This window comes from Hemicordylus capensis, chromosome 8 (assembly GCF_027244095.1).
Source record: "Hemicordylus capensis ecotype Gifberg chromosome 8, rHemCap1.1.pri, whole genome shotgun sequence".
Taxonomy (NCBI): Eukaryota; Metazoa; Chordata; class Lepidosauria; order Squamata; family Cordylidae; genus Hemicordylus; species Hemicordylus capensis.
Window position 1 is genome coordinate 19229943 of NC_069664.1, and position 12812 is coordinate 19242754.

The 12812-nt window shown below is 46.8% G+C and overlaps 1 protein-coding gene across 8 annotated transcripts in view; it reads right to left on the minus strand.

The window, feature by feature from the left end:
* ROBO3 (roundabout guidance receptor 3) overlaps positions 1-12812 on the minus strand; it is a 271458-nt gene that overhangs the window by 138306 nt on the left and 120340 nt on the right. For 7 of the 8 annotated variants that reach the window (XM_053269999.1, XM_053269998.1, XM_053269997.1 and 4 more), the window contains exon 2: positions 11070-11396. In XM_053269999.1, coding sequence (XP_053125974.1) covers positions 11070-11396 — 327 coding nt within the window. Of the gene's footprint in view, positions 1-11069; positions 11397-12812 lie in introns of those variants that run through there. The other variant, XM_053270000.1, reaches the window with a different exon arrangement.

Consider the following 12812-nt stretch of genomic DNA (forward strand, 5'->3'; position numbering starts at 1 on the left):
ATCAGGGCAGACCCTGCTTAGCTATGGGGACAAGTCATGCTTGCTACCACAAGAGCAGCTCTCCTCTCCTGAGATTTGTCAAACCCTGTTCTATTCTTTACTTAGGCCCCACCTAGATTGTGGAAGTCTCTTCTGGATACTCCTCTGGATGGAGTTTTGAGGAAAGTTATTTCCTTAGGAATGTAGGAAGCTATCTTCTACCGAGTCAGACAATTGGTCCATCTAGCCAGCGGCATATCTAGGGTGGGGCAGGCAGGGCACATGCCCCGGGTGCCACTTGAAGGGGGCGCCATTTTTAAAAATGATTTTAAGGGGCTACAGGTAAAAAAAAATTAATATAAGTCACTGTACACATATTCAGTTTGGCACTATTACAGAGAATCAGGGATTGTGAATACTGAGCTGAAACTTATGAGCTAGGATTGTATTCATTTGCTCTTATTTTGCTTCTTGTGATAAGTGAGTTAAATGTGATATCTTAATAATATGGCTATTAATTGTGAGTTTGTCTTTGAATCAGTGTGAAATCCTTAATATTAAGGCCCACTGGGAGTTTCTTGCTCTCGTTCTTTCATATTAACTGTCTTTCTGAAATACTAGAATATAATATTCCCAGAGCGGCCCCGTCCCCTCAGAGGGATATCTTACAGAGCTCACACATGTGGTCTCCCATTCAAATGCAAACCAGGGCAAACCCTGCTTAGCAAAGGGGGCCATTCATGCTTGCTACCACAAGACCAGCTCTCCTCCTTGATCCCATAGCTCCTTTATCATATAGCTGTTCTCAAGCAAGGCTTGTGAACGGAAGTCACAGGTCGCCCAAAGAGGTCTATTGCCATCAGAAAGACACAGGAGCTGTTCTCGTGAACTGAAGCAGGGTCAGGGGAGCGCCGAATCAGGGTGGGAGAATAGTGTGTGCTCCTGGTCGGCAGCCACGTGTTTGAAAAGATCAAGGTAGGAGGAGGGAAGAATGATCGTGTGGGAGCCGGGAACTGTGGGAGGGTAGCTTTCCAAAAATTTAGGACTGAGACAACGGCAGCCCCTTTTTAACAAAAGTACAGTTCCCAGGGTTGAGGGAAGCCATGAGAGTTGAGTTAACGTCAATCTTAAACTGGACTGAAGTATGCATTGTAATCCTCCCTTCAGGGAGCACCATCCATTTCAGAGTTCATACTTTTTAAGATGAGGCAGCAGCAAGTCTGGTGATGCATCTCCATTTCTCCCATAACTATAAATACCTGTGGCACTTTCTAACAGCCACTTAAGAGTATCTTCATCAGGCATTTGCCTCTAGATCATGATGCCAACAATACCATGTGGCAAATCCCCCAGAAAAGGTCTTGTTCTATTCATCACCTTCATTAAGAGATGTTAGCTGCAGTCCAGTAGACAATCACCCAACCCATTCCCCAATCATTCTTCTGATGGAGGGTGCTTCAACCATTTACCCAAGGCCCCATCCGTCATTTAATGGGAATGCTACAGAAAATCCATTTGGACCAAGAGAGGGACTCCTGGAAGGTCAGGCTGTGTGCTAATTGCTACAAGCCAAGCCACTCTCCTTGCCTTTTCTGAGAGGCACAAAAAGAGGGGGGGAAAGCACGAGGAGATCAACCTTTTCACTGGTGTTGGGGGAAAAAAAAGAAGAAGTCTTGAGCCCGGACAAAAGGCAGTTCTGCTCAACTCCCTCAGCTCCACCCTAAAGACGCTGCTGCTCGCTCAAGCCCTTCTTCCTCTTCCCATTTAAAGGCTCTTTTCCCCTGCTGGGAGCTAATCTTTGACCTCCCATCCTTTAAATCTCTCATGCGGACACAACACAACGCTTCAGAGGCTTTCATTAAAAGCAAAGGGCTAAAATGACACTAGAAGACAGGGAAACTGCATGCACGGAAGGGCCACCCCCTGGATTTCGGTTGCAAGGAACCGGTTGGCTTATCAGGCCCCCATAAAAGGACTTGTAGATGGTCCAAATCTTCCAACTTTCGCAGCATCCATTTTAAAAGTACTACAATGAGGTCATTCACAAAATCAAAAACTGTTCTACCCAGGTTTGGGAGCTGTTTGTGCTCTCAGTTTTCGGTTGTGTGGAAGCAAGGTGGGAGAAAAAGCTACCCAGGTTTTCCTCCTACCTTGCTTCCACACAACTAAAAATTGAGAGCACAACCCTCCCCAAACCCGGGTAGAACACAGTTTTTGGTTCTGTGAATCACCTTCGTATTTACCCGAATAGAAGACAACTCTGAATTTAAGATGACCCCCTTAAAAAGAGAGGTTAAATACACCTATTTACCCAAATGGACGAGGACTTTGAATTTAAGATCAATTAAACTCTGCTAGCCCAATTTTTGCTGATCGTGAGAAGCGCCCCAACAACTGCTTTCCTCAAAATGTCAATGCAACGCAGTGATCTCCACCACATGTTGCGGTCATCTGGAGAGGTCCGTCTCTGGTCACCACCGGTACATCTGGTGGCGACTCAGAACCAGGCCTTCTCTGCAGCTGCGCCAGTCCTTGGCTGTGGAATGCACTCCTGGCAGAAACACCTAGTTTGGGCTCATTGTTTGCTTTCAAGAGAGCCCTGAAAGCTTATTTGTTTGGCCTAGCCTTCCAAGGTTTCTAAATTGTTCTTAACTGGGGTTTTTTAAAACTGGTTTTAAATCTATTTTTATATTGTTTTAAGCTGATTGTTTTAAATGGTTGTTTGTTTTTGTTTTTATTCCTTGTTTTCTTGGTCATGGACCCTAATAATAAATTTGATTTGATTTGTTGTTTGTTTTTGTTTTTGGTTGTTCTACACTGCCCAGAGCCTCTGAATGGATAGGGCAATATAGAAAAGTAAGTTAGTAAGTAAGTACATACGTAAAGATAAAATGAAATAACTCCTCTAAAAACCAATGTAGCAGCTCAGCCCACATCATCATCATAAACAATTTAATTTGTTAGCTGCCCCACAAAAAATTGCTCTCTGGGTGGTTCACAGCAACTGACCAATCTGTTGGACATTAAATAAGGCAACATTTTCCAACCACAACAGAAACTCCAAAGGGAGACTCCAGCATGGGACTGCTGAGCTAGGATTCGCTACAAAGTTGTATTCTCTGCTCTTGAGGATTTAATTAGACCCAGGGATTTCTCCTCCACGACAGATAAGGAGGGTTGCGTTATCACGAAGTTCTGTTGTTGTGAAGAGTCAGTGGTCAACCTCCAGAACAAGGATTGACATACAGAAGGAGCACTGTTTTAAGAATGCAAAAGGATTGCGTAGTTGTGCTATAAAAAACCCCTGTGGTTTAATTGTGCAAAGGTTCCCCCTAAAATAAATAAGGTGAGCTGCAGTTGTGTAACGTGAGGCTGGAACCCAAGCTCCAGATGTAGCATAACTAGCTAGCACAGCAGCTTCTTGCTGGTGCAACATCCTCTCATGTGTGGTCTGTTGTTCTGAATGTCAGTCATGGCACTTAACCTGCATACGCATTGGAAGTTTGCACGGAAAGCTCAAGGTTGCTCCCTCTCGCTCTCTTTTGCAAACCCACAGTCCATGCATCTAGTCCACAGTGTAGTGACGTGGGTGGCAGCCTACAGCTCAATTTTCTTTCCGTGCCTCCTGTTCCACCCATCACCTCTATCACTGCTGGCCTCTGCAGCCTCCCTCCCTTTCTAGCACACACTGGCACCAGCGAAGAACTGGGGTGCAAGGACCCAGGGCCGAGGGAGCCACACGCCACCCACTTCCATAGCAGCCTACCTGCCTCTCTCCCTCCACCCTCGTGTGGGCTACCTGGAGACCGGTGTTCCCTCTAACCGAGATTCCCAGATGTTGTTGACTACAACTCCCAGAATCCCCAGCTGCAATGGCTTTTGCTTGGGGATGATGGGAGTTGTAGTCAACAACATCTGAGAATCCCTGTTAGAAGGAACGCTGCTGGAGACATATTGCCGGGCAGTGATTAGCACGCGCGCTCGCAACTTTCGGCCACTTCCGGCCGACGGGAGGAACGGGGCAGCAGGGAGGAACGCTGCTGCCCCGAGGGGCTTGGAATTTGAAGAGCGCCGGCGGGGGAAATGCGGCGGGGGGTGAGTACACTCTCCCCTGCCTTTAAAGTGCTACCCCCGCCAGTGCCGAAGAGTCTTCAGGCACATCCCTAATTTATATACCACCCAAAACTCACGACTCCAGGCGGTGTACAACAAAACAACACAAACTAAAATGAAGTTAGCCTTGGTCCGTTGTGGCAGAGGATGATGGGAGTTGTAGTCCAACAACATCTGGGGGTTCTGGTTTGAGAACCCCTGCTGTTGGCACTTCCGCCACAGCCATACAAAGGTTTCTTGCAAATGTGGAGGCATAAAAACGGGCAAACAAACCAATTCCCGAATATTTCCAGTGCGGCCTTCAGCACAGAACTCCTCCAGCAGTGAAGTCAATCAAATGACACATCAGATTAGCCAGCACTGGCAGCCAACTCTCATAAGGGTATTCCCAGCCACGACAAAAGGAGATGGTAAAGAGCTATTTTGAAACATGCGAGCTCTTTGCCGAAAAGCGGGGGCTTTTTATGTTTTTTGTTTTTCCTTCTCGGTTGTTTGTTTGACAAGGCAGACGGACTGACATTTGAGAAGGCTCTCCTGCCTGTTAGCTATGCAGCAAGCCAGAAACAAATCCAGAGGTTTGGACTAAAGGGATGCCAGAACACTGGAGGTGTGCTTCTAACAATTTAGATCCGGCCTGATGCGTGCCTTTACTCAGTTATGTTACCAGCCTGATTTGTGCCTCTGCTGACTGAGCAAGAGGCACCTTTTAAAAGTAGTGATTCTCTTTATTGCGCAGGAGAGCAACTGGCCTTCTCCATCCCCAGCGCAGCACCCCTCCAGTGGCTGTTGCTGGGGTCTATCTTATGCTTCTTTTTTTAGATTGTGAGCCCTTCGGGGACAGGGAGCCAGCGTTATTTATTTATATCTATGTAAACCACTTTGGGAACTTTTTTTGTGGAAAATCGGTATATACATATCCGTTGTATTGAGCAAGATATATATGTACATAAGACAGTTGCCTAATATCCGCGAAAGAGTTGTCCACTGGAATCGTGTTTTGCTCAGAAAAGAGCATCAAAAAAGAGTCCTCCTAGAAAAGCTCTCTCAGGTGGAGTGCCCCACTATTCCAGGGGTTCAAGGCTTGGGTCTCCAAATAACCCCTGCTGACTGGGCAAAGAGGCACATTTTACCGTGGTGATTCTCTTTATCTAGCAGGGGGAGAGCAACTGGCCCTATCCACCCCCAGCACAGTACCTCCAGTGACTGTTACTAGTGTCTATCTTGTGTTTCGTTTTAGAATGTGAGCCCTTTGGGGACAGGGAGCCATCTTATTTATTTATTATTTCTCTGTGTAAACTGCCCTGAACCATTTTTGGAAGGGCGGTATAGAAACTGAATTAATAATAATAATAATAATAATAATAAATGTTGATGGGCTACAACTCCCATCCACTGTTCCATCTTACAGGGATTCCCAGATGTGGTTGACTACAACTCTCAGAATCCCCAGCTGCAATGGTTTTTGCTTGGGGATTATGGGAGTTGTAGTCAACAACATCTGGGAGTCCCTGTTAGAGGGAACACGGATGCCAGCATCATCCTCATAGCCCATGGTTGAGGTCCCAGGCTCTATCCCTGGCATCTCTGCACAGAGGTCACTAAGTGGGGTTAGGAAAGGGGAGGTGCCATGCAAACCCATGCCAAGGAGGTGACATCATTATTTATCTCTTTAAAATATGTATACCCTGCCCCTCCAGTACCTTACTGCTCAGGGTGGTTTACAACGTGAATAAAATAGATACAATATGGTACAATTAAAAAATTATTTGAAAAGTTTCAAATTAAAAGGTATAAATAACAAGCTAAACAACTAAGAAATCTACCAAATATAAGCCATGGATAAAATATTTACAAACCTCTCTAAAAACATGAGTCTTCGGTTGTTTCTTAAAACACTAAGGGAGGGAGCATGGCGAAGCTCTTCCGGGAGGGTGTTCCAAGGTTGAGAGGCCACAACCGAAAAGGCCCTGTCTCTAGTCCTCACCAGTTGGATCTCTGTTAGTGGCGGGGCCATGAACAGGTTCTGAGATGCTGAATGGCGGACTCTGGCAAGTTCATATGGGTGAACACGGTCCCCAGCCAGCCCCAAGCCATGTAGAGCTTTAAAGATCATTATTACACTGGGTAATGGATGGAAAAGAGCACGAAGCCAGCAGTGAACAAGGGCTATGGAGGCCAATGCAGAGACGGCAAGGGCGGAGAGTGTAAAAAAACCACTAGCCACAGTCAATGGCCAACTTTGCTACACCACTACCTCGAGAGTCAGCTGAGGTTGTTTTGAAAGTCCTGGGCCCAGTGCCTAACTTGCCCATACCCGACACTGCCATATCACGGGCCTGCTCAACTCCCCTCCCTCTGCTATTTTTGGCTACAACTCCCATAATCCCCAGCCACAGTGGCCAATAGCCAGGGATGATGGGAATTCTGGGCCAAGATCTGCAGGAGGGCTGAACAGCCCTCTCCTATCATAACATCTTTACATCCCACTTCCACTGGCTGGTTAGGAAGCCAGAAACCTACAGCACAAAAGGGAAGGGTTCGACTGGTGATAATGCTGTATCGGAGGTCCCAATGAACAAGAATGCCAAGCACGGGTCCACGCAGGTGATGGACAATCTGCCACTGGAGAGTCTTCTCTGGCCTTTGGAATAACTCTTCTCTCCCCCCCCCACCACATCATGCACCAGTTTTGCAGGAAACCATTTTATAGATTTCCTTTTGATGTCTGCATTTTGACCAATTACTCTGGCTGCAGCACACTCCTTTGATAGCTTTACTTCGGCCATAAGTTGTGAGCAATCCAGCCAATAGCCACAAATCACAGAGGTTAGGAGCCAAAGGTCCCCCCCCCTGCCCCCCGCCAACACAACCCCCTACTTCCAGTCCCACTGCAGAGCTCAGCTAATGCAAAGTACACCTTGGGAAGCGGCTGGAAACATTAGTGACTCGGAGGCTTAGCAGAAATGGCACTTCATTTCCCTCGCTCCCGGAGCTTGGCCTTGTCTCTCCAGGAACGCCATCATTCATCTTGTGGCACCCCCGGCAGGCCTGGATGCCTTTCGCACTGTTTGTTTGTAGATCTTTGTCTCCATAAAACCATTAGAGAAGACAATGCGGTTGGAACCCTTGCAAAGCCACACAGGGGAGATAGGTCTTGAGGTCAGGGCAGATAAACAACAAAAGCAGGACCGCTTCTGCGCCCACAATCAACATGGCTGTTTGTTCGCTTCGGAGAGCTTTGCTCTGCGAGAGCCATACTGAAGGCAGCTTGCCCGGAATGCAGTCCAGCTAGTTAATAGAAAACGTTCAGACACCCAGAAGTGAATGAACTTATCTGCGCAGGGTTTGCTTAAGTCTTATGTTTGTTAGAAAGTGACCGGAGCCGATGCAGAGACAGTAAGATTCCTTTACACAAAGATTAACACTTCAATCCGTCACATAAGCAGTGCTTCCACTGGCTCCTAGAGACTACCATGTTTCCAGGGCCAATTAACTAAAATTCTCAGAAACATGGAGCCTGTTCTCATGACCACATATTCCTGGGTAGGATGGGGTTAACCCAGGAATCTGTGATCATCTGAGGAGCTAGGAGCCTCCCGACCCAGGAGCTCCAAACCTGGGTAGCCCAGATCCACTACCCAGGTTAAAAGTAGGGATCTGCACAAAACGCGATTCAGAATCCGAATCGTACCACATCCCTTTAAAACGGGGAATTCCACAGACCTAGGATTCTACCAGGTCTGTTTTCTGATTCCTCTCCTTGGCAAATTGCTGTCCCTATGTCAGAGTGAAGCTACAGACAACTGTCTTAAACAACTACCACCATTATCATTCTAAGCAACAGAATGTGAACTGAGTTGAGCAGACGCTGCCAGTCAGTGTAGACAATACTGAGCTAGATGCACCAATAGTCTGACTCGGTAGAAGGCAGTTTCCTAGGGGTGCCATAAAAGCAATAAGCACAGGGTGGGTCTAGAAAACCTCCAAGGTATCTTCCAACTTTGACATGCTATCATTAGTTTTAAAATCTTTTCAATATAACTATAAATTGCACAAATAAACAAACACAGCATTACAGCTATACATAAAAACCACCTGTTAATAATTAAAATAATGATAAAAATTACTTGTAGATAAAAACTTGCAAGGGTCAGTTTTGAAAAGGGGGTTGCCCCCCATACCCAGAGGTGTGGGGCAAAGCAAGTAGCGTAATACTGTGGTCTGCCTCTGCAGCCGACGCATGCCCAGCCATGCCATTTGGACCGCCAATGTGGTCACCATACCTCAGCGGCAAAGTAAAGGCAAAACAGTTCAAATCCCTTCAAATAAAGAGGCGGAACTCTGGACTCAAGAGTTCCAATTAGGGCAATCACAGGCACTCTAAGCTCTCTGAACACAGCAAAGCATGGAAGTGAAAACAGACGGGTAATCTACCCCAAACACTCTCAGGTCGCACACAGGCAAGGACGCGGCGCGAAGAGCGTTTCCTGCTGAAGCCGGAGCGATCAAGTGGCAGGAATACAGTATGTAAGCAGCCCCATCTCTCTTCTCTCCAGACATCTGCTTCACTCGTTTTGCTAAGCAAACACCCCAAATCCCTGCCAATGAATGAGATTAGCAGAGACATTTCTATTATCTTGCAGTGTGGGTATTTAATGTTTCCATCCACGTGTCTCGATAAAGCGGGCTGGGGGGCACTGAAGGAAACCAGGGCAAATGAGAGTTTGGCAAAGAGACAAAAAGAAGGGTGCAGGGCACCTCTGCAGGGCAAGCTGTTCCCATCCCCAGCCAGATGGAACGGGGGCGGGATCTGCAGAGAAGGAACCAATTCCTCCCAGAAACTTCGGTATGGACAGCAATCATACAAACCTCATCACCCCTGCATGCTTTCCTAAAAAGGGGAGGTTTTTACAGGCTTGGACAAATTTTCTTTGGATCTGGAATCCAGCCCCCAAATTCAGGAGCTGGACAAATGGACAATTAGCAAAATTAGAGCCTGTCAGAGGAACAGAGAGGAAGCTGCCATATACTGAGTCAAATTTTGGTCTATCTAGCTCAGTATTGTCTTCACAGACTGGCAGTGGCTGCTCCAAGGTGGCAGGAAGGAATCTCTCTCAGCCCTATCTTGGAGATGCTGGCAGGGAGGGAACTTGGAACCTTCTGCTCTTCCCAGAGCGGCTTCATCCCCTGAGGGGAAGATCTTGCAGTGCTCACACATCAAGTCTCCCATTCAGATGCAACCAGGGCAGACCCTGCTTAGCTAAGGGGACAAGTCATGCTTGTTACCACAAGACCAGATCTCCTCTCCTCTTCTCTCCTCTCTCTGTCCGTTGCTGCTTTTAAGTTAAGAAGGAAAAATCGGATCATAGTTATCCGGCAGCATGTCTGGTTTGTCCCCACAATTCCAGGGGTTGTATTGAACCAAGCAATAACTTTTGAAATCGAATAAACCCAGCGTGCATGTGAGGTGTAGCAGGTAGTGTCTCCGGGGAAAAAACTCCAGTGGGCCACCCTAGGAAGGAAACTCTGTGCTACTAGGGACCAAACGTTTCCTGCTCAGCCTTCTTAACTCATCTTACTTCCTTTACAATAGGCTTGCGCAACTTTGGCCCCCCCAGCTGTTTTTGGACTACAACTCCCATAATTCCCAGGCACAGTGGCCAATAGCCAGGGATTATGGGAGTTGTAGGCCAGCTTCTGCAGGAGGGCCGAAGTTGAGCAGCCCTGCCTTACACTGAGAAGTACACATATTTTCCATGGACTAGGTCCCAAGAATACACACTCACCAAACTAAAAATTCTACAAGGAATATTAGCATCAATAGCTATATACAATACACGTGTTGTTTAACACATTATACCTATTTCTTTTTGTGCAAAAATTCAAAGCAACTTTAGTGATGCTAGTCCTATTTAGCAGAAATATCCACAGCCAAGGTGCATATTATTCTCAAAAACACTTCGTTCAGGGTCAGACAATACTTCATCACAAGAGCATATATCATCAACCACTGCGTCTGATCACACCGCACCGTTGCCCAACAGTGATGGACCAATCAGGAAGACAGTTAAGAGCATCAGGCATTAGATATCACTTAAGACAGGGGTTCTCAAGCTTGGGGCCCCCAGATAAAGCACCTAGGTGTTTCAATGGACAAGTTGAACATGAGCCAGGAGTGTGATGCTGCCGCTAAAAAAGCGAATGCAATCTTAGGCTGCGTTAATGGAAGCATCATGTCCAGATTCCAAGAGGTCATCATTCCACTCAATAATGTACTGGACAGACCTCACTTGGAACACGGTATCCTGTTTTTGGCTTCCCATTTTAAGGAGGACATTGATAAACCGGAGCAGATTCAGGAGGGGTCTGGAAACCAAGTCCTATGAAGAATAGTTGAAGAAGCTGGGTATGTACAGCCTGGAGAAGAGACAACTAAGGGAAACACGATAGCCATCTTCAAATATTTGAAAGGTGGTCACATGGACAGAGGCACAGACGTCTTCTGCTTCAAAGAGCAGGACCAGAATCAAGGGGTAGAAGTTACAAGAAAGCAGATTAAGGCTAGACTTCAGGCTCTCCTTCAGCAGAGGTTTTCAGACAGAGGCTGGAGAGCTCTTTGTCAGGGATGTCAGGGGGTTGGACTAGATGACCTTCAAGATCCCTTCCAGCCCTAACGTAATAGGATTCTATGTTGTTCAGCTACAACAGGCCTGCTCAACATTGCGCCCCCCCCAGCTGTTTTTGGACTACCACTCCCATAATCCCCAGCCACAGTGGCCAATAGCCAAGGATTATGGGAGTTGTAGGGCAACATTTGCAGGAGGGACGAAGTTGGGCAGCCCCGGACTACAACATCCCTGCCACAACAGCTGGGGGTGATGGGATTTGTAGTCAAACAACATCTGGAGATTCAAGCCTGAGAACCCCTGAAGACACAATATAAAAATTCTCTTGCGCTGGTTGAGAATTCTACTTACTGGCTACCTCCAGAGACGCGTTCCTGCTGACTGCCTCACCCAGGTAGTTTCTGGCGACACAGACATACACTCCCTCATCGGGTTTGCTCCTCCTTCCATGCACGATGCGCAGGAAGAAAAGGGAGCCACTGGGCAGCAGCATGCGATGGGATCGAGGGTCCTCTTTGTCGGTCTCCACTCGCTCCCCATCCTTGTACCACTCGACGATGGGGGTGGGGCGCCCTTCCGCTTTGCAGTTCAACGTCGCCGGCTCCCCCTTGGATACGATGAGGTCAGAGGGGTGCTCTACTATCCGCGGAGACGAGTCTTCAAGGCGGGGACGGGAACCTGAGATGCAACGGGAGGAAAGAACCACCATTTCAGAACACAGCAAAGCAGATACAGGTTGAGAATGCCTATTCCGGACATCCAAAATCCGGAATGCTCCAAAATCCGGAAACCACCACTATGTGTGCCCGCAGCACCAACAAAAGAACTGCAGAACCACCCTGAGACCTTGGTTTGGGGCGGTATGAATACGCTAAATAAACAAACAAACAAATATTATTTTCACATGAAATCTGAATTTCATCTCCACCTAAAATGCCATGTTTGAGTCTAACATGACCAGCAATATTATTGCATTATCTCGCAATTAGTTTTCATTACATTTACAGCTACCTGTAGTTATCGTAAATTCAATGCTTATTTGTTTTTATACTTTAAATAAAACCTAAACAAATAAAGTATAGTGTGCAGTAACCTTTCGTGTTTAGACTTGGATCCCATGCCCAAGATATCTCGTTACAGTATGCAAATATTCCAAAATCTGGAAAAGTCCAAAAACCGGAACACTTCTGGTGCAAAGCAGTTCGGATAAGTCATACTCAACCTGTAATCTATCAAAGGGCAGCAAGCCGACAGCCATGAATCTGTAGCATCAATTTAGGTGCCAGTCAAACCACGACAGCTGTCAGGATGTGCTTTGTCTCCCTCCTCTTCACAGGCTGGTTCCCCACTCTCACTTCCTGTTTTGCCAGGGGAACCAGGAAGTGGTTTCACTTTCCGTTTTCCCTGGTATTTGTCAGTAGTCATTTGTTGCTACACTCGATCAATCATCTTTATTCTGTCCATTGACCAGCAAAACAAATAAATACATAGCAACAACAAACCACAAGAGTTGCTACACTCGAACTGAACCAATGGGGGTTCCTACAAACCATAGTTTGCTTCCAAACCCCAACCCAGTTCAAACTGTGGTTTCCAGTTCAGACTTGGAGGCACACCATGGTTTGCAGTAACCATAGCTGACACAGGGAAAACTCCTCCTCGCTTCCTGGTTCACCATAACTGTAGTTATTGCTAACCAGGAAGTGAGAAGGAGAGAAAGGACCTCCACAAAGCCATACACCCTCCCTGTCACCACAGAGGGGGCATAATTCAAAACAGGTTAGAGAAAAGAATGAAGCTCTCCTTCCTCTAGCACCATAGCTCCAATTTGTCCCCTGTCTGTAGTTTGCTTTTTATTTTAAAAAGTAACAGAGCCTGATCGTCTGCATCTCATCTTCTTGTACCCAGTCCCAGACGCCATGTGCATATGTTTAGGACTCTGGTATCAGCACCTGGATAGATGCGCCCCTTGAAGAGGTGATGTTAAAGGCTCAGAGGTTGGTTTTCTGCAGGATTTGTTCACATTTCCTTATACCAGTGCTCTTCACTGTAAAGCCCCGGGGCCAATGGTGGCCCCCATCAACCCTAAGTGTT